This window comes from Pantherophis guttatus, chromosome 6, assembly GCF_059756535.1.
Source record: "Pantherophis guttatus breed Tessera chromosome 6, ASM5975653v1, whole genome shotgun sequence".
Classification (NCBI taxonomy): domain Eukaryota; kingdom Metazoa; phylum Chordata; class Lepidosauria; order Squamata; family Colubridae; genus Pantherophis; species Pantherophis guttatus.
In genome coordinates, this window is record NC_142068.1 from 57,196,968 (window position 1) to 57,216,016 (window position 19,049).

The 19,049-nt window shown below is 34.4% G+C and overlaps 1 protein-coding gene across 3 annotated transcripts in view; it reads left to right on the top strand.

Annotated features, from left to right (window-relative positions):
- Positions 1-15,085, top strand: part of SEC23IP (SEC23 interacting protein) — a 37,430-nt gene extending 22,345 nt beyond the window's left edge. The window contains exons 16-19 of one of the 3 annotated variants that reach the window (XM_034440272.2): positions 469-654; positions 1,784-1,943; positions 7,179-7,287; positions 12,057-15,085. In XM_034440272.2, the coding sequence (XP_034296163.1) occupies positions 469-654; positions 1,784-1,943; positions 7,179-7,260 (428 nt within the window). In that variant the 3' untranslated portion in view covers positions 7,261-7,287; positions 12,057-15,085. The remainder of the gene's footprint in view (positions 1-468; positions 655-1,783; positions 1,944-7,178; positions 7,288-12,056) is intronic. The other 2 variants (XM_034440274.2, XM_034440273.2) reach the window with 2 other exon arrangements.
- Positions 15,086-19,049: the final 3,964 nt, after the last annotated feature.

Here is a 19,049-nt window from a genome sequence, read left to right on the forward strand (position 1 = left end):
CTTTAGGACAGTTACTGTACTAGTTGGACCTCATCTGAAATTAAGAATCAACCTCATCTGAAATTAAGAATCAACCTCATCTGAAATTAAGAATCTTATAAAAATATTGTTGGTTACTTTTTCCTGACTCTCAGCAAAATAAGTGGTCACTACACATGGTTACAATTATATGTTTAGTATAATGCAGCTACAGGTAGTCCTTGGTTAATAATGACTGGATACAGAGTTTTGGTTGCTAAGTGATATGGACAGCCACATAAATGTGATTGATAAATAAATATGGTGATTTTAAAGTTTCATACGCCAATCTTTAAGGAGCCTGCTTAGATTGATTGTTGTTGTTTAATTGAAGCTGTATTCTGTATTTATTTCTAGGTAACTATTTAATGTGTATTTAACAAAGTGATTGCTTTTTAAACTTGCAGTGGTTGGTTCAAATTTATTTTTTCTATCTTTCTTTTTTATTAGAATTGAAAGATTCTCTCTCTCGGATGGGATCAGACTTGAAACAAGGCTTTCTCAGCTCTTTGAAAAGTGCTTGGCAAACCCTTAATGAATTTGCACGTGCCCATACCTCTTCTTCCCAACTCCAAGCAGAATTGGAGAAAGTGGCCCACCAGATTAAAGCAGAAGAGGAAAAAGATGAGGCAGAAGGTTAGTTGATACAAGCATATCCTTTTCAGTAACTGCTCAATGTGATAAAACTGAAATGTGTTTCTATCTCTTTGCTTGTAGGATTGAAGTGTAGAATCTCATGTTAGGAACTCGCGTCTCATACCATGAAACTTGATAAAGTTTGAGATAGTTTTCTCCAATATGCAGACTTTCATTTTTATCCTGGAAAGAATAAAAGTTACAAGTTTTCTTAGGGAAATAGTTATAGGTAGTCCTCAACTTACATCCATTTGTTTAATGACAGTTTATTATGTTACGATGATTTCGGAAAGTTACTTATGACCCATGTTGAAGTTGTGACTGTCACAATATCTCTGCAAGCACATGACTGCAATTTTGGTGCTTGGAAGTGACTCACATTTATGACAGTTGCAGCATCTTTTGTTCAATGAACACAAGTTGTGACCTTCCCAACCTGCTTCTGATAAAGTCAGTTGGGAAAACCAGCTTTGCTTAATGACTATGTGATTCATTTAACAATCATAGTAATGCACTTGATGATCACAGTAGAAATGTTTGTAAACCAAGTCCCAAATGTGGATATAAGTCAAGGGCTACCTGTTACTTCTAGTAAAAACCTTACGTTGCACATAATAAATGCATTTGTTTAATCAAACGCCATGACAAAAACGCCATGACAAACAAAATTCTCTAAATAAAAACATTATAATTGCCTGGAGGTAATCAAATATTTTCTAGACAGAAAAAGTTTGTCTTTTATTCTATCTATTGAATTTTTTTACTTAATTTTTCTTAAATGATTAAAACTGAAATACTTTTATTGAAAAAAGAATCTGAAGTTATTGTTGCAATGAAACATAATTTGAGATTATCTTTGAAGCGCTCATCTCTTTATCTGCCTTATCATCATCTGCTGTTAGTTTTAAATTCCAGTGAATTTCAAGATAAAATGAGTATTCCTATTGTATTATGGACTAACTAAAACATATTCATATTCACAGAAGTGTAAATATATCAAGAGAAAAATTGTAACTGTGTTATAAATAGGCCTAATAGTCAAATATTGTGGTAAAGAAAGAGAGAATGGCAAAAGGAGAATTCAACTTGTATTGTATTTTTCATACTCAATTTCTTTTCCCTGGAGCAGAAAAGATAGTGGAAAGCCCAGAACTTTCAAAGGATGAAGACTTAAGTATAAAAATTGGTTTGCTAAATGGAGGCCGTCGTATTGATTATGTTCTTCAAGAAAAACCTATAGAAAGTTTTAATGAGTATCTTTTCGCTCTACAGAGTCACTTGTGCTACTGGTAAGAATTTATTTATTTTTATAACAAACAGTGCCACAAAATTTTGTTTCTTTAGATATCCCTCTTTTTCAGCTGTATTTTATCTTCTACATTTAGCATTCGCAGCAAAGGTGTATACTACATCATAGTTCAGCAAGTAAACAATCAATGCGTATATAAATTTCATATATAGGAGCCATGGTGGCACAAATTTTAGAACGCAAATTTTAGAATTACAGTCTTATTCTGCCCACTGCCAGGAGTTCGATCCTGATCTGCTCAAGGTTGACTCAGCCTTCCATCTTTCTGAGGTTGGTAAGATGAGGAGCCAGATTGTTGGGGGAAATATGCTAACATTATAAATGGCCCAGAAAGTACTGTAAAGGACTATGGAGCAGTATATAAGTCTAAATACTATTGCTATATATTACTAGCACCTTTTTGCATGTGGAGTCTTGATACTTTCTGAGTTTGGGTGTTTGCTTGCAGATATTTTATTACCCAACTAGGTAACAGATCAGTATTGATGAGTATGGGCTCTGCTCCCTGCCATTGTTAATTGGGGTATGATTTTCTCCTTCATAATTCCCTGATTAGGGTATGGTTTTCTGCTTGATTGTTTTTCTGGTGTTAATCCCTGCTTATCTGAATGTTGGTTGCTGGAGAGGATGTATTCTGACTGTTTGTTTCTTTCTTAGCTTGTTATTATCTCTTTTGAATGGCATGTTAATGTGGTTTATTTCTATGTGTCTATTGAGGGGAGTATGAAGCAAAAAGCAAAATTAATCTCATGACATAGGGATAGAGCCATCTATAGTTTCAGCTAAAATCTATAAGCATCCTAAACTAAACTTCATCCAAAACGTTAGGGAATTCTTGGAAGCTTGTCATTTAATCAGCCATCAATAGGCATATAGATATAAACAACATTTACACGCTATTAAAAAGTGAGAGTAAAAAGCTAAGGAGGAAACAAAAAAAGACCAGAACACATCCTTTTTAGTAACCAACATCCAGATAAGCAGGAATTAATACCAGAAATCAAATCAAAGATTTTTATTATGATCTTTGATCTGTACAATAAAAAAAGAAAGTATTGTTGTAATACAACAACTCGTCGGGGAAAAGAAAATCAGTAAAACAATAAAACAACATATCTAATTAAAACGTTTTTACAATTATCACTTGATAAAAGTATTTGGACATCTGGTATGTGAGCGTAGAGTTATCATCTCTCAAAAAGTAATAAACAGAAAAACTATCAGTTTGACCCTCAAATTTGGAGATGATTGGACAAATCAGTGTACCGTATTTTCCGGTGTATAAGACGACTGGGCGTATAAGACGACCCCCTACTTTTCCTGTTAAAATATAGGGTTTGGGCTATACTCGCCGTATAAGACTATCCCTCTTCCAATGCACACCAAATAAAAATTAAAAAACATCAGATTTGATTTCAATATGGTAATTTTAATTCAAATGCTTATGACATGCAGGTACTTAGCAGGAAAACTGTCACTTATAAACATATAATTGACTTGGCATGGCCAAGTCAATGTCACTTCTTTGCCCTTTTTTAACCTACAAAATACAACACAACACAACTGGCTCACCCACAATGTAAAAGCAGCTGTGCTAGACCCAAAATGGCCCCTGCAACAAGCAGGAACCTCACACAGCCATAAAAAGCCCAAAAAAACAACTTTCACACTTCACACACACAAAATTCCACATACAGCTTTGTGAGATTTTGTGTGTTTGTGCAGTTAGAGTGAAACACTACAGAAATACACTAAATCTCAGAAAGCTGGACAAATATTATTTTAATTTATTTTTATTTTAATATAAAAGCAGCTAAATTTAAAACTTCCAAAACTTTAAATGGCTAGGTCTAAAAAAAGAACAATAAAAAACCCCACAATTAACTATTTTTTTTAAAGCTCCCAAAAGGGAAAAAAACTTACCCAATAGAATAGGGGTCTCCAACCTTGGCAACTTTAAGACTTGTGGACTTCAACTCCCAGAATTCCTCAGCCAGTTTTGCTGGGAGTTGAAGTCCACAAGTCTTAAAGTTGCCAAGGCAGGCAGGCAGATAGAGCTGCTCACCGTTGAGCTTGATTGCAGGCAGGGAGATTCAGTTGCTTGCTGATGCAATGGATTGTAGGTATTACAGCAAACAAAGCAAGGCAGGCGTTGCGACCAGCAGCTAAGGTAAACAAGCTGGAGGCTGGGGGGGGGGATTTTTGCTACCAGTTAGCAGGCAACTCAGTTGGGATCGTCAGAGCTTGGCTCGTCAGAGCCATTTAAAAGAAAAAAAAGGCTCTGATGATCGTGCAGCTCAGCTGGGCATGGGGGGCGGGGGCAGGGATTTTTGCTACCCGTTCTCTGAACGCCGTATACCGGCTTATAAGACGACACCCGGCGTATAAAATGACCCCCGACTTTTGAGAAGATTTTCATGTGTTAAAAAATTGTTTTATATGCCGGAAATATGGTACATTTGGGGCATCATAAAAAGGACACTGAGGACATAAGAAAGAGTTTCTACTTCCCTGGATCCACAAGGGCAAAGTCTCTGAAAATGAGGAGTCCCATAAAATTTTTCCACCGATAATCCTGATGGGAAATATTAGAAAAACAATCAAGCCCAAACAAAACAAAAACAACTACTAAGGTGAAAACCACTCCCCCGCCTGTAGTGGTAGGGCAAACTACTGTATATAAACAGGATATGAGATACTCAGGTTACACTGCTGCATCAGTTTAAGAACAAAGGACCTGTTTACTGAAGTAATGCTACACAAAACCAAGAGCTTTGTTTCAGACCACAGGAGTGGGCAAATTCTTATACAACTAAAGTAGCCTTTGATATATTCCTATAATATTGACTTTATAGTACTTTGGTTTAAAAGATAAAATGAGGGCTATTACTTTGCTAAAAACTTTGATGTGGGAGTATTACATCTGGCATAATATGGAAATGTATTGTATTGGATGTACTTTAGTAAAATATACCATCCTGCTATTTCTTATCAAATATTCTGCCACAGCATTTGCTAGCTTGATATCTACCAGGAGAAAACATGAAATTAGTGGTCTTCTTTCCTCTACTTTCCCCAAAAAATTACTCTCAATGAATTTAGTTTCCCACACTTTATAAATTTCTATGTTGATTACCGTCACTATATCCTGAGATTGTAAATAATAGTAATTTATTCATTTTACGTGGCTTTTTTTTTTTTTTTGAAGTAGGGAGGCTTAGAATTTATGCCCCAGTTTGCCTGCTTATATTTTGCTTCAGAAATGTTCCAATTTCCTTTGCTTGGTCTGTGCTGGAAGGTTGTTAGATAAAATTTCCATAAGGTGGCACTCTTGCATTAAAGAAAATTCTGTTGACTAATAAGTGATAAAATTGTTAAGTTCTTTCATAGTAGGCTGAAGCCAAATACATCATATATTGCTGATTAATAAAACCTTGAGGTAGTAGACAAACAATATTTTTTCTATTAATAAGAAATAGAATTAATATAATAAATGATTTTTTGGTCTATATGCTGTTCTATTTCAGTATGATGGCTTAGTGTGCTCAAATAAATTATACAAAAATTCTTCTGGGATTAGCTCACCATTATATCCTTGCCTGAAATCTATTTGGACAACTTGAAGGTTATTTAATTATTTATAAAAATAGGAGAATTGTTGCATTTTGTAATATATCTGTTAGTTTCTACTGTAGCTTATATAGACTGATATTGTAGGATGGTGTGCTGGATTACAAATAAAAATTAGTCTTGGGTTTTTTTTGGTATTAATATACTCATTACATAATTTGGTATAAGATAAAGCCCAACCACCAACAAATAATTAGAAATAGCAATACATTAATACAGAGCCTGGCTCCCTGAACTTGCACAAACATTAAATTGGACTGCTGCAAACTGTATTATAAAAAAGTAAAAACATTTTGTTAGTATATTATTTTTACAATAGTGCATTAATAAACAAAATAAACATAGTTCTACTCTATGAATAGAATCAAATTTTGATTCTTTGTTTGATACTGTGAGCAAAAGGATCTATGTACCATTGCTTACAAATGCATTTTAGTCATACAATCATTTGTATGTTACATAAAAAATTATGGGTAACTTACAATTATAAAAAACAATAAGAAAAACACAACTAAAATCTCAGTAGTGCTTTCTACCACTACATTTTCATGCACCACATGCCTATGTGAAAGAGTGCCATTTTTACAATCTTCTAAATTTTAGCATGATGGAGGCTCTCCTGATTTGGGGATTCAGTGTTTCAGAGTACGGAGGTTGCTACTAAGAAGGCTATTCTGCAGACCCATCCACTCAATCTCTTACAGCTTCCTCCAAGCTTGAGCATGTTGGGCGGGGAGATTCTACCTGAATATATGATCCAAGAACTAGAAAGATAGAACATAAATTTTAATAATATAACAGCAATAACAATCTGTTCCCAGTTTCATTAGCAATGGATTCATTTTTGTAATATTGTTTAGGACAATCTTAATACACATTAATTAGAATTACAATAAACTTGAATCTATAAATGTCACCTGATCAAAAATGTAAAATAAGTGAAAAAGATGAATTTTATTAATAAAAGTTACAGAATACATCCGAGCAACTGTTTTTTTCCCTAATTGTAGCAGAGCTTAGAAACTGCTAATGTGATGTTATGGGATTTAAAATATATTTAATTTGCTGAGGAATTTGAGCTGCCAGCAATAGAATGCTTGTAGACCAATTGGTGGAAAGGAGACAAGATTAGTGAAATCATGGTCAATTCAGTGGACATTAAAACTGAACCTGAAATCATGATAGAAATAAAGTCTAAAATCAGAAGTTGTCTTAACGAATGAAGAAAATGGGCAATGAAGTGTGATATAAGAATTGGAACAAATATAGATGTAAATCTTAGAGAGTAAATGAAGGGCAATTAATTATGTGTCAAAATGATTGATATGCTGTGTTTTGCATATTGATGTTAAAAACATAGCTGAAGACTTAAATGAGCTAAGTAAACTATTATCATGTTGCAGAGACACATACGTTTGAGACAAGTTGAAGAAATTAATTTGAAAAGCAATCAAAGAAAAGCACCAGGATAGCAATTTTTCAAATCTGCATAGCTAGGTATTTGCCTCCTCTGCATTACAGAATAGAATAAGCTTGTTCAAATTAGGCAATTCACTGGAAATTAGCATGTTTTTTTAATCTGCAGGGAATCAGAAGATACGTCTTTACTTCTTCTAAAAGAAATCTATAGAACTATGAATGTTTATCCTGAACAACCACAACATTGATATCAGAACACCTGTAATATAAAATGTGTAAGTAATACCTAATATAAATAGAACAGAATATTATTTCCTAAAAACTTCAGAATCCCTGGAATAGAAAGGTGTGACAATGCTTGAAATATATTTGTATCATGTTGTGAACAGGTAGTTCTTGGGTTACAACTACTCCTTCAGCAACCATTCAAAGGTATGATGGCACTGAATAAGGGGTTATCATGTTATGAAGACAACTGGATTTGCTGCGGTGACGCAGTGGTTAGAATGCAGTACTGCAGGCAACTTCTGCTGATCACTGGCTGCCAGCAATTTGGCAGTTTGGGTCTCACCGGCTCAAAGTTGACTCAGCCTTCCATCCTTCCGATGTCGGTAAAATGAGAACCCAGATTGTTGGGGGTAATGTGCTGACTCTGTAAACCATTTAGAGAGGGCTTTAAAGCACCGTGAAGCAATATATAAATCTAAGTGCTATTGCTATTGCTGGTAATACCATCGCAAAGCATATGATGTATGACCACATTGTTTAGCAACATACAATCATGGCCGTAAATGTTGGCACCCCTGAAATTTTTCCAGAAAATGAAGTATTTCTCACAGAAAAGTATTGCAGTAACACATGTTTTGCTATACACATGTTTATTACCTTTGTGTGTATTGGAACAAAACCAAAAAAGGGAGGGAAAAAAGCAAATTGGACATAATGTCACACAAAACTCCAAAAATGGGCTGGACAAAATCATTGGCACCCTTTACTTAATATTTGGTTGCACACCCTTTGGAATAAATAACTGAAATCAGTCGCTTCCGATAACCATCAATAAGCTTCTTACACCTCTCACCCGGAATTTTGGACCACTCTTCCTTTGCAAATTGCTCCAGGACTCTCTTATTGGAAGGGCGCCTCTTCCCAACAGCAATGTTAAGATCTCTCCACAGGTGTTCAATGGGATTGAGATCTGGACTCATTGCTGGCCACTTCAGAACTCTCCAGCGCTTTGTTGCCATCCATTTCTGGGTGCTTTTTGACGTATGTTTGGGGTTATTGTCCTGCTGGAAGACCCAAGATCTCCGACGCAAACCCAGCTTTCTGACACTGGGCTCTACAGTGCGACCCAAAATCCGTTGGTAACCCTCAGATTTCATGATGCCTTGCACACATTCAAGGCACCCAGTGCCAGAGGCAGCAAAACAACCCCAAAACGTCAGTGAACCTCCACCATATTTCATTGTAGGTACTGTGTTCTTTTCTTTGTAGGCCTCATTCCGTTTGTGGTAAACAGTAGAATGATGTGCTTTACCAAAAATCTCTATCTTGGTCTCATCTGTCCACAAGATGTTTGCCCAGAAGGATTTTGGCTTACTCAAGTACATGTTGGCAAACTGTAGTCTTGCTTTTTTATGTCTCTGTGTCAGCAGTGGGGTCCTCCTGGGTCTCCTGCCATAGCGTTTCATTTCATTTAAATGTCGACGGATAGTTCATGCTGACACTGATGCTCCCTGAGCCTGCAGGACAGTTTGAATTACTCTGGAACTTGTTTGGGGCTGCTTATCCACCATCCGGACTATCCTGCGTTGGCACCTTTCATCAATTTTTCTCTTCCGTCCACGCCCAGGGAGATTAGCTACAGTGCCATGGATTGCAAACTTCTTGATAATGTTGCACACTGTGGACAAAGGCAAATCTAGATCTCTGGAGATGGACTTGTAACCTTGAGATTGGTGATATTTTTCCACAATTTTGGTTCTCAAGTCCTCAGACAGTTCTCTTCTCTTTCTGTTGTCCATGCTTAGTGTGGCACACACAGACACACAATGCAAAGACTAAGTGAACTTCTCTCCTTTTTATCTGCTTTCAGGTGTGAGTTTTATATTGCCCACACCTGTTACTTGCCCCAGGTGAGTATAAAGGAACATCACATGCTTGAAACAATCTTATTTATCCACAATTTTGAAAGGGTGCCAATGATTTTGTCCAGCCCATTTTTGGAGTTTTGTGTGACATTATGTCCAATTTGCTTTTTTTCCTCCCTTTTTTGGTTTTGTTCCAATACACACAAAGGGAATAAACATGTGTATAGCAAAACATGTGTTACTGCAATACTTTTCTGTGAGAAATACTTCATTTTCTGGAAAAATTTCAGGAGTGCCAACATTTACGGCCATGACTGTAAGTTCTGATCCCAAATGAAGTTGCAATTCAAAGACTAACTCTGTGTTCCATTTTAAAACATTCATCTGTGGAATGAATTATTTTATGGTAATTTTTGTGAGCTTAGATGTTAGAAAAGCCCTAATTTAATTTTCTCCCCCATATCTCATCAGTAAATTTGATGAGTGTGATAATGTAAGTATTTTTTGTCATTTTTTCCAATTATGGCACAAAAAAATAACATCAGCTACCTGGCGAGCATAGTTACTTTCTCTTTCCAGTCACTTTGATAACATTGAAGTTGGAACTTTTATGTTTCCTTTCTAAGGTTAGCTTCATTAAAGATATGTCATGTTAAGAATATTTTTTAGTACTAATGATGTAATCCCTCTTCTGCTTATAAAAAGTATGTTATCAAAAAATTTACATTTTGAAATACTTTTTGCCTAATAGGCCCATGATTCTTTTGATGAAACTCTGAGCAAATGAAACAATTCTGCTTATTAATATAAAATATATAACATATAATATAGCATATAATGGTTAGGGCTAATTTTATGTTCCTCATCTTTCAGCAGTTTGCAAACATCCTTCTGTTAGCAAATATATGTACATGTTAGAAAAGAAATAAATAATATTTTTCTCTTTTTAAATAACTATATGCAGGAAATAAAAAAGGAAAGAAATAATAAATATGTAGCTATCTTTATGGGATCAAATTCTGAAACACTGATGTCTGTTTAATCTGTTCAATGAATTGACAACATTTTCAGCTGATATACATTCAATTTTGATTAGAAAAATATGTATTGCAGAGTTTAGTTGAGCAATGAATGCGTTTTCTTTGTCTTAAATCATTTTAACTTGCATGAAGAATTTGTTATATGCTTCTGAATTACTGGTAGGTACTTCTGACCATTTAACATATTTTGGGTTCAATATATGTGAAATATTTATCACTGTTAGCAATTTTTCTTATGCATACACAGACATCCTATTGCAATTATAGTAAATAATACATAGCAGTAGAAATTATTTTAATTACTCCCAGAGTTTAGTAAATAATTTGCTCATATCATGCTGCTTCATGACATATTCATGCTTTGCTTGTTGAGAGAAGTTTTGTTTAAAATATACAGATAAATGCCTCTAATCTTCAGCACTTATAGAGATTGTAATTTAAATGTAAACTTCCCAAATGAGCCATCTGCAGAAATAACAAGTGGAGGACAATACTCCTGCAGTTGCCACTTGAACCATTGTCTAAAATGTTTATAGAAACATATTTGCCAAACTATGAAGGGAACATTCAAATTCTGCGATTTTATTGCATTATTTCAATGATACAGATATACTCTGTATGTTTGTTATGCAGTAGCTTCTACTTGAAAAATAATATATATTAACTTCCCTTTCTAATATGGTACATTACTCTAGCAGTACATCAGATTAGAATTTATACCTGGGGCATGATGCAATCTACTAGAACAGTCTGTGAACAATCCTTGAAGCTCTGTTTCCAAAGGCAATTCAGTTGGCCATTTGAAAGATAGGGTTTGTGCACATTTTCCACTTCCCAATACAGTTTTCCTTCTTTGCCTCAATATAGCATATCTATCATTCAACTATTGCATTTATTGCATCCACTAACATTACTTTGAGGAGAAACCTACTTACTTATGTATGAAAAGTCCTATTTTTGAGACAAATATGCAGATTTCCTAGAAAACTTTTCTGCAGTCAGTTACTAACTGATATGAACCCCTGGGACTTTTCACATGTAAGAAAATTGAAGTTCCAGAGGGAAAATTAGGTTGAATTTTTACTGTCTTCCATACCAAAATAGGAATAAGACTGTCATTGCCTCCAGATCTGTTTTAATACATTCTATAAATGACTTAATCCAACTTTAAGTGTTTGATTTTAATAGAAGCAAAAATCAAATAGGTCCTTTCTGTAGTCACCGAGCTAAACTTATTGAATTCTTGAATAAACTATTTCTGTGAAGTTAGGTGTAGAATTCTGTCAGAAGAGCATTTTAGAATCTTTTGATATTTTGGGGTAAGCGGGAAGTATTATTCCCTGGATGTTTGCTTTGTCATAATTTGACCATAATTAGGAGTAGGATTACTGTTTTTATGTTTTTAAATTTGTTTGCTGCCCACAATGGACTGAAAATACAATTATTAAAAAATAAATACATTTGCACAAATAGCTATGTTCTATGCTTAGTTCAAATTTGCATTGAGTTGTAAACCTTTGTAGCATCTAAATCTGACTGAAAATATTTTTGTGTGTGGCCATTGTGTAAATGAAAAAAATGCTAAAAAGAAGTTATTTGATGAGATGGCTTCAGATTATATATCTTTTAGAAAATCTTATGGTAATAACATTAAAAAACAACAGAAAGATTACGATAATTACTGCTAAAGAAGTTGTATGACAGGGTTATGTCTTACACAGACCTTTTTTTTTTCTCTCACACTCCTTTCTCCATTAGCACTGGTATGGGCAGAAAATGTCTTAGTAGAAGTTAAATGGATAGAGACATTCCTATATATTTTCAGTGATATTTTTACATTTCTTGGCAATCGTATTTGCAGTTAACGAAGTTTTCTATAGCTTACCCTCCTGTCTATTTTTGTTTTTTCAGCAGTTCTCATCTTTGTTTTGGCTTGCTAACAGCCTTTGAAGAAAAAGACAGCAATTCCCTATCCATAGATGACAGAAGTTGTTTCAGTCTGCAGCACTCTGTTTCTAAGCCACCTTTTTGGATCATTTAGAAAAGAAAACATCGGGTGTAGAAAAAAAAAAGTTTTTTTAATAGAGCGTATATACTGTTTTCATAGCCTTGAATCACTTGTGGCATTTTTGCCAAACTTGAGTCATCTTTAAAAAAAGATACACGCAAATTAATAATTTCTAATCTCTTGGTTCATAACCTTATCAGGCCTGTGTTTTTGATCAGGATTCTATTTTTTAAAATAATATCTTCATAGTAAATAGCAATAATACTTTTATTTAATAAATCCATTTGGTCCAATTTCTTTTAAAATGTAAACTTAACATCAAATTAATTTAATGTATCTTTACCTCAAGTCATTATATTTGCAAAATAATTAGAATCAATTTCATGCAACATCAGACATACCATAACATTTTTATAAAAAAACTTCTGAGCCTCTGAAAGAGATGCATTTTTATTTCTGTGACACGAACCTTTATTCTAAATTATATAGAGAATTGTTGTAAATTCAGCATTTGTACTTCTTGTTTATTTTCTGCTTATTGAGTAGAGAACAATGAGCTAAATTTGGTTTGACATTGATGAACCTGTTGGATACATGACTTTATATGTGATTTGAGGACTAGACCTAGAAAAATATCTGCATTTATGGTCCTGAGGGTGGAGGAATGCTTTAAAAATCAAATTTAGTTAGTCCTTTGACATTGCCTAGTTTTCATAGCAAAATATCTGAGAGTTTCATAAATAAATTTATCAACACTGGACTTCTGAAGCTTATTTTCTTTCATCACTTTTAATTCCCCCCCTGAATATTAAGCGATGGTTTCATTAAAGTGATATTGCAATGGCTACTTGCTATGAGTTAATTTAGATTTTTTTTTCAAAAATATGATTTTGCTGGGTGCAGGAGGTGGTAATATTTATCCTGAAGCAGACATTATATGGTTCCTGAAAAGAAGAAACAAGAGATAAGATTTGTAATTTAATCATCTTCTGCCTGTTGTATGATCTATGCAATTAAAAAAATGTATATTTTTAAATTAACAGACGTAAATTCATTGCAGTATATTATCACATAACTATTTTATATACCTTTAAATACTGTAATATTAGTGGGCCTTTTGGGAAGGTTTTATGGTTCTTTTGGTAATTCTGATATTTTTCGAAAGCAGCATTCCCCCCCCCCCCCTTATTGTAAGTATTTGCTATGCTTCTTGTCATAATGAAATTGAACATGTTTCTGTTAAACCTGAGAAAATTCCAGCATAGAAATAGTGAATGAAGCAGCTTCTTATCATAGAATAACTGGAGAAGTCCTTCCATATTACTCAGATTAAATTTATCTCTGAACCAATGTTTCTCAACCTTAGCAGCTTTGAGGTGTGTGGATTTCATCTCCCAACATGCTGGCTGGGGAATTATGTGGATTGGAGTCCACTTAAAAGTTGGGAGGTTGAGAAACACTGCTCTAAACAGGTTTCAAAATTATAAGTTTGGTATTCCCAGTCATTCTGGTCACATATAAAGGAAAAAGACATGCAAAGGTTTTCAAGAATCAGCAACAGTATATAGAGTATGCTGAAGTGAAAATGTAAAGTGAGGTAAAATAAATGTATTGATTGCCACTATGAAAAATGCAGAAGTGTTTTATTATCAAGCTTAATTTAAAGAAGTTCATTTTGTTTTTGGTTGAACATTGTTTATTGCCATGGAAATAAATAGTGCAAACCTGATAAACTGTTTTTGGATGTTTGCGTAGAATTTAAGTTTGGTTTTGAATATTTTAAATTCATCAAAATATTTCAATTTCTGAAACTATGCCATAAGCTTTATTCATTTCAATATATGGATAAAGTTTAGTTTGTTACAAATTATACATTTAGTTTGGGGATGCGGGTGTAAATATATAAAGTATAAAATATCTGAAGTATAAAAACAATACTGTTATACTTCACATTAATTAACTACCTGCAGTGCACATTATCTGTCACTGCTATCGTTGCTTATATATTTTAATTAATAACTGGGTTTTATTCTCTGTCAGAAGTTTCAATAATTTATGAACAACATGCATTCAAACTAAGATTTTTGGTTTTCAAAATTAGAACCCAATTGTAAGTTTATAATTTAACCATCAGCAAAATCTCTGCTGCATTTCACCAGTCAGAGAAAAATGTGGAAGTAACAGCTGTGAGCATTTTCTTTCCACAGCTTGCTAACATTGACAGCAGTGCTGTGACTATTGGTTTATGCTGTTTTATGTGTTTTCTTGCAGAAAAGAGGAATAGATAGAAAAAACAAAGAATCAGGAATGGCCAAACCAGCATCTGCCTGTTATTGGTATTGTAGCCATAGCAATGGAGTCTTATTTTCCACAAATCCTTGTAGCACCTTTATACTGGGAGCATTTTTGGAAATTACGATGGTTGCTGCTGTGGTTAGATAAGCCTGAAGCGAAACTATTCCCTGATTGGGCTCTCAGAGCTGAAAGCAGACCTGTCATTTTCTCAAATGTATCTGCAATGATGTTTTATTTTTGTTTTCTTTTGAATTATGTACAGTTTTACTTTTGTGGAGTTTGTTAACCATACTGTCAACAAACTTCAATCCTTCACATTCAGTTTTGTAATCATATTTCTAGTTAATGTAAATATAAGACATAATGAAACCATAAGTCAAGTTCTTGAGGTTATGAAGAACCCGATTTATAATTTCATTCCCTCTTTACGTATTTTTTAAACTTAATTTTGCTTTCACTGTCTATGCTATTTTTATGTGCTTTGTAAAACAGCCAGATGATTTACATTTTGGCAAGGGTTTCTATCACTGTACCAAATTAATTCTTTAATGACTATATCAGTGGCTTATGATGAGTGTTTCTTGTTATTTTTTGAAATTTTAGTATTGAGATTAAAATTTCTGGCCTGTTCACTTAAGCCTTTTTTCTTCATCTTCTCTTTTTCTGAAATTGGCACAATTTACCAGGGATCCTACATAACCCTTTTATAGGGTTTTTATAGAAGGAGGTTCTCCCCCTCCTTCTCCCCCCACATTTTTATATAACATAAGATGATAAACATACCTAATGTTCCTGTTTCCTATTTTCTCCATAACAACAACCTCATGAGTTAGGTTTGGCGTAGAGTTACCTGTTCATATTGTTATCATGAATCTTTATCTGGGTAAAATGGTGCCACAGGAAAATAGTTTTTGAACCCAGGTACCTCAGATGGGTTAATTTACAGAATCTATCCAAAATCTGGGACCCATGACTCCCAAGGCACTGAATTACTTCATGGATCCTCAAGACAACATCAAATTGAGAATGAGTATGCTCCACAATGATGGAATAGTTGAGATGAGATAGTTGAATCATTGCAGAAACTATAATGAAACTTGTGCAATGCATCCCTTCAACTTGCAAAAGTACAAATTCAAGACATGCAAGAAACTTCTATAATCATTGATCCTGCCTGGAGATCAGCATTTCAACATGAAAGAAGATTTAATGCACAAATTGTCAACAAAATTGTCGTTATTATACCAACACAAAAACTGAACCAACACCATAACACATTATATTGAAAGAACAGGTTGTCTTTCAACCTGGTCAATTGGAAGAATCTGAGCTAGCATTTTTGAAGATTTAAAAATAGAAAAGTTTTTTTTTTAATTGTGCCTTCTTTTGCTTAATTATCAGCTTGGAGAAGAATTTGCTGAATTCATGTTTTGCTTATTGCTTTAACATTTAGTTGCAGCATGTCTACTGCTGCTTTTAGGATATTTTTGTAGTGAGCCAATATAGCTATCTAGTTTTGATGATTTTATTGGATTCTGAATGTTCCCCAACCTGCGTTAAGGTATCTTTCAGTTTCCTAGAAAATAAATATTTTTAAAATGCAGCAAAAACCTCTGCTGTGTGTTGAAGTTTTAACCATTTATTGACTAGTAATTTTTAAAAATTTCCTCAGCACAGTGCTAATTACCCTCTTCTATTTACCCTCTGAAATAGGAACAGACATTTTTATCATTTTATTTTTTTAGCTTTATATGCTAAAATTAAATTAAAATTGACCACAAAATTGCCAGTCTGACAAGGAACCTATGATACTTTGGGGAAAAGTTGCTGTTCCAATTTATGTGATCAGGTACTGACATTGGAAAATATTCTGATCTTACTGAAATTTGGGGATATATTCTGCCTTCAAAAAAATATTGTTGGCATATACTGTTATACTGTATTTACAAAAATATTTTTGTCTCATGAAGTATGTAGAGAAATTATAACAGGCATTTTTGGGCCATTTATTGAAGTCAGAATTTTTAGAGCACTCTCACAAAATGATTACCATGGTAAGTGAAGTCAACTTTTTTTTAAAAAAAAATAATCCAAATGGTAAACATATGATAGGGATTTGAAAGAAACAGAGCTTTCCTACAAATACAAGTAATAGGGTTGCAAAATTTTTCAATAACATCCATTTAGCAGATGAGACATTGCTGAGACTTAAGCGCAAATATAACAAAACTCAATACAAGGCAGAGGAGATATAAAATGCTAAAATTTATATTCGATGCTACCAGATACAAGAAGAAGATTGGAAAGTTAAAAATAGCAGGAAAAAAAATACCCACATCATCTTGAAGTTCAAGTTGCTACAGAAAGAGAAATTGGGAGCTTCATCTTACATGTCTCTCAAAAGATCCAATTTCAAAGATCTTGGAGAAATATTAGATAGAAACTAATGGACTGAAATCCTCTGGTGAAAGTAAGTAATTTTGAGAATCTCTCAAAAATAACCAGTTATATACCATTTTGATGAGAAGAAAAAAATGGGCACTTAGGAAAATGTTATGGATACATAGGGACATTTTGATTGCGCTAAGATTTAAAAGTAGCAGACATAGGAAATGGAAAATGGGTGTAACCATGAAGTATATGTTCTAGCAAGTACATAATATCTGCAAAAAAAATACCTGCAGAAAGAAAGCAACACCCAAATTTGTGCAAAAACTGAAATAGCAATGGGTAAGTACAAGTAGTCTTCAATTTATGACCACAATTGAGCCCAGAATTTCTGCTGCTAAATGAAACATTTGTTAAATGTGTTTTGCCCTATTTTACAACTTTTCCTGCCACAGTTGGAGATGAAGGTGGAGATGAAATAGCGTACAGGGGGGAGGTTCAAAAACTATCCACATGGTGCTTAAAAAACAACCTGCACCTGAACATCAGCAAGACCAAGGACTTCTGGTGGAAGAGAGACGAACCTGCCCCACTTTACATCAAGGGGGGCTGTGTAGAGAGTTTCCTCCTTTAAATTCCTGGGACTCCCAACTCAGCGAAGACCTCACCTGGAAAAACAGCACAATCCAGGTGGCCAAGAAAGCCCAACAGAGACTCCATTTCCTTAGGGTCTTGTATAAAAACAGGGTGGAACAACAACTGATGACCTCCTTTTACTGGTCCACAATAGAAAGCGTCCTCACTTATTGCATCATGGTATGGCATGCTGGTTTGACAGCCGCGGATAGAAAAACATTACAGAAGGTGGTGAGCACAGCACAAAACATCGTGGGCTGTCCCCTGATACCACTAGATGAGATTGCTAGAGCTCGCTGCCTTAGAAGAGTGAGGAAAATCCTCAGGGATGACTCACATCCTGGTCACCACTTCTTTATCTTCCTACTATCGGAAAGGAGATATAGAAGCACAGCCAGCCACACAAACAGGCTGAAGAACAGTTTTTATCCATGGGCTGTCAGACTCCTGAATGCGAAATAACATAACTACGTAATACGATGGACTTGCAGGGCCGGTGCAACGTGTAACATGTTCACACTGGTACAATAGGACTAGTGGTTTTTTAATATGATTTATTGGGTTAGGTATTTTCTATCTTCACTGTGAGTTGTATTGTGTTGGGGAGGTATACTGAGGGAGCTCAACCAATCTCATTATACATACGTTGTGCGCTGACAAAGATTTGAATGTGAGTTTTTAAGTGAATCACTACAGTTGGTAAATTAATAACTCTTTTAAGTGGATCTGGCTTCCCCATTGACTTTGCTTGTCAGAAGGTCGCAAAAGGGGATCACATGATCCTTGGACAATGCAACTATCATAAATATGAGTCAGTTGTCAAACATCTGAATTTTGACCATGGAGATACTGCGATTGTTGTAAGTGTGAAAAACAGTCGTAAATCACTTTTTTCAGTGAAGTAACTTTAGTTACTAAATGAACTGTTGTAAGTCCTGTAGTTTTGCTGAAATGGAAAGAAATGAGGGCTGGGGAAGAACAGAATGTGAATTTAACAGCTACAAGCTTGTTTTAACCATTCACATTTAAGTTTAACACACTTTATGTTTCAGATGATATACTTGAAGATAGTTAATTGAACATGGAAGAAGGAGCCTCTGATCTCATAGTCCTGTTAGGAAGAGGGAACACATAAGATCAAAGTTTACACAAGCACAGTTTTACAAAATTAAATTCTGTTTTAGTATTATATTGCTGATTGCCACTTCTGTAGTACTTTAGGGAAATTGTATAGAAAGGGAAGGGTTAAAATTTTGGTGTTTGTGGTTGCATGGAATATGTATCCTTGCATGTATCTGAAAAATCACAAGTCTGGAAAAGGAGATTGTAAAGTTTAGTTAGACAATTGAAGAGTCATTACACTTAAAGGACTCATTCAATACGAATTGTGATTATTATTTTGAGTTGACTGAAGTCTTCTCATCCAATTATTTGCCAGTTGTTAAGCAATCTCTTAATACTGTAATATGGAATCAATAGGAAACCTACTACATGGCCCAAATACAACTTGTATTCCAGATGGTTGAAATGAAACAACAATGCACTTATAAATTTAATCTTGTGGTCAAGTATTTATA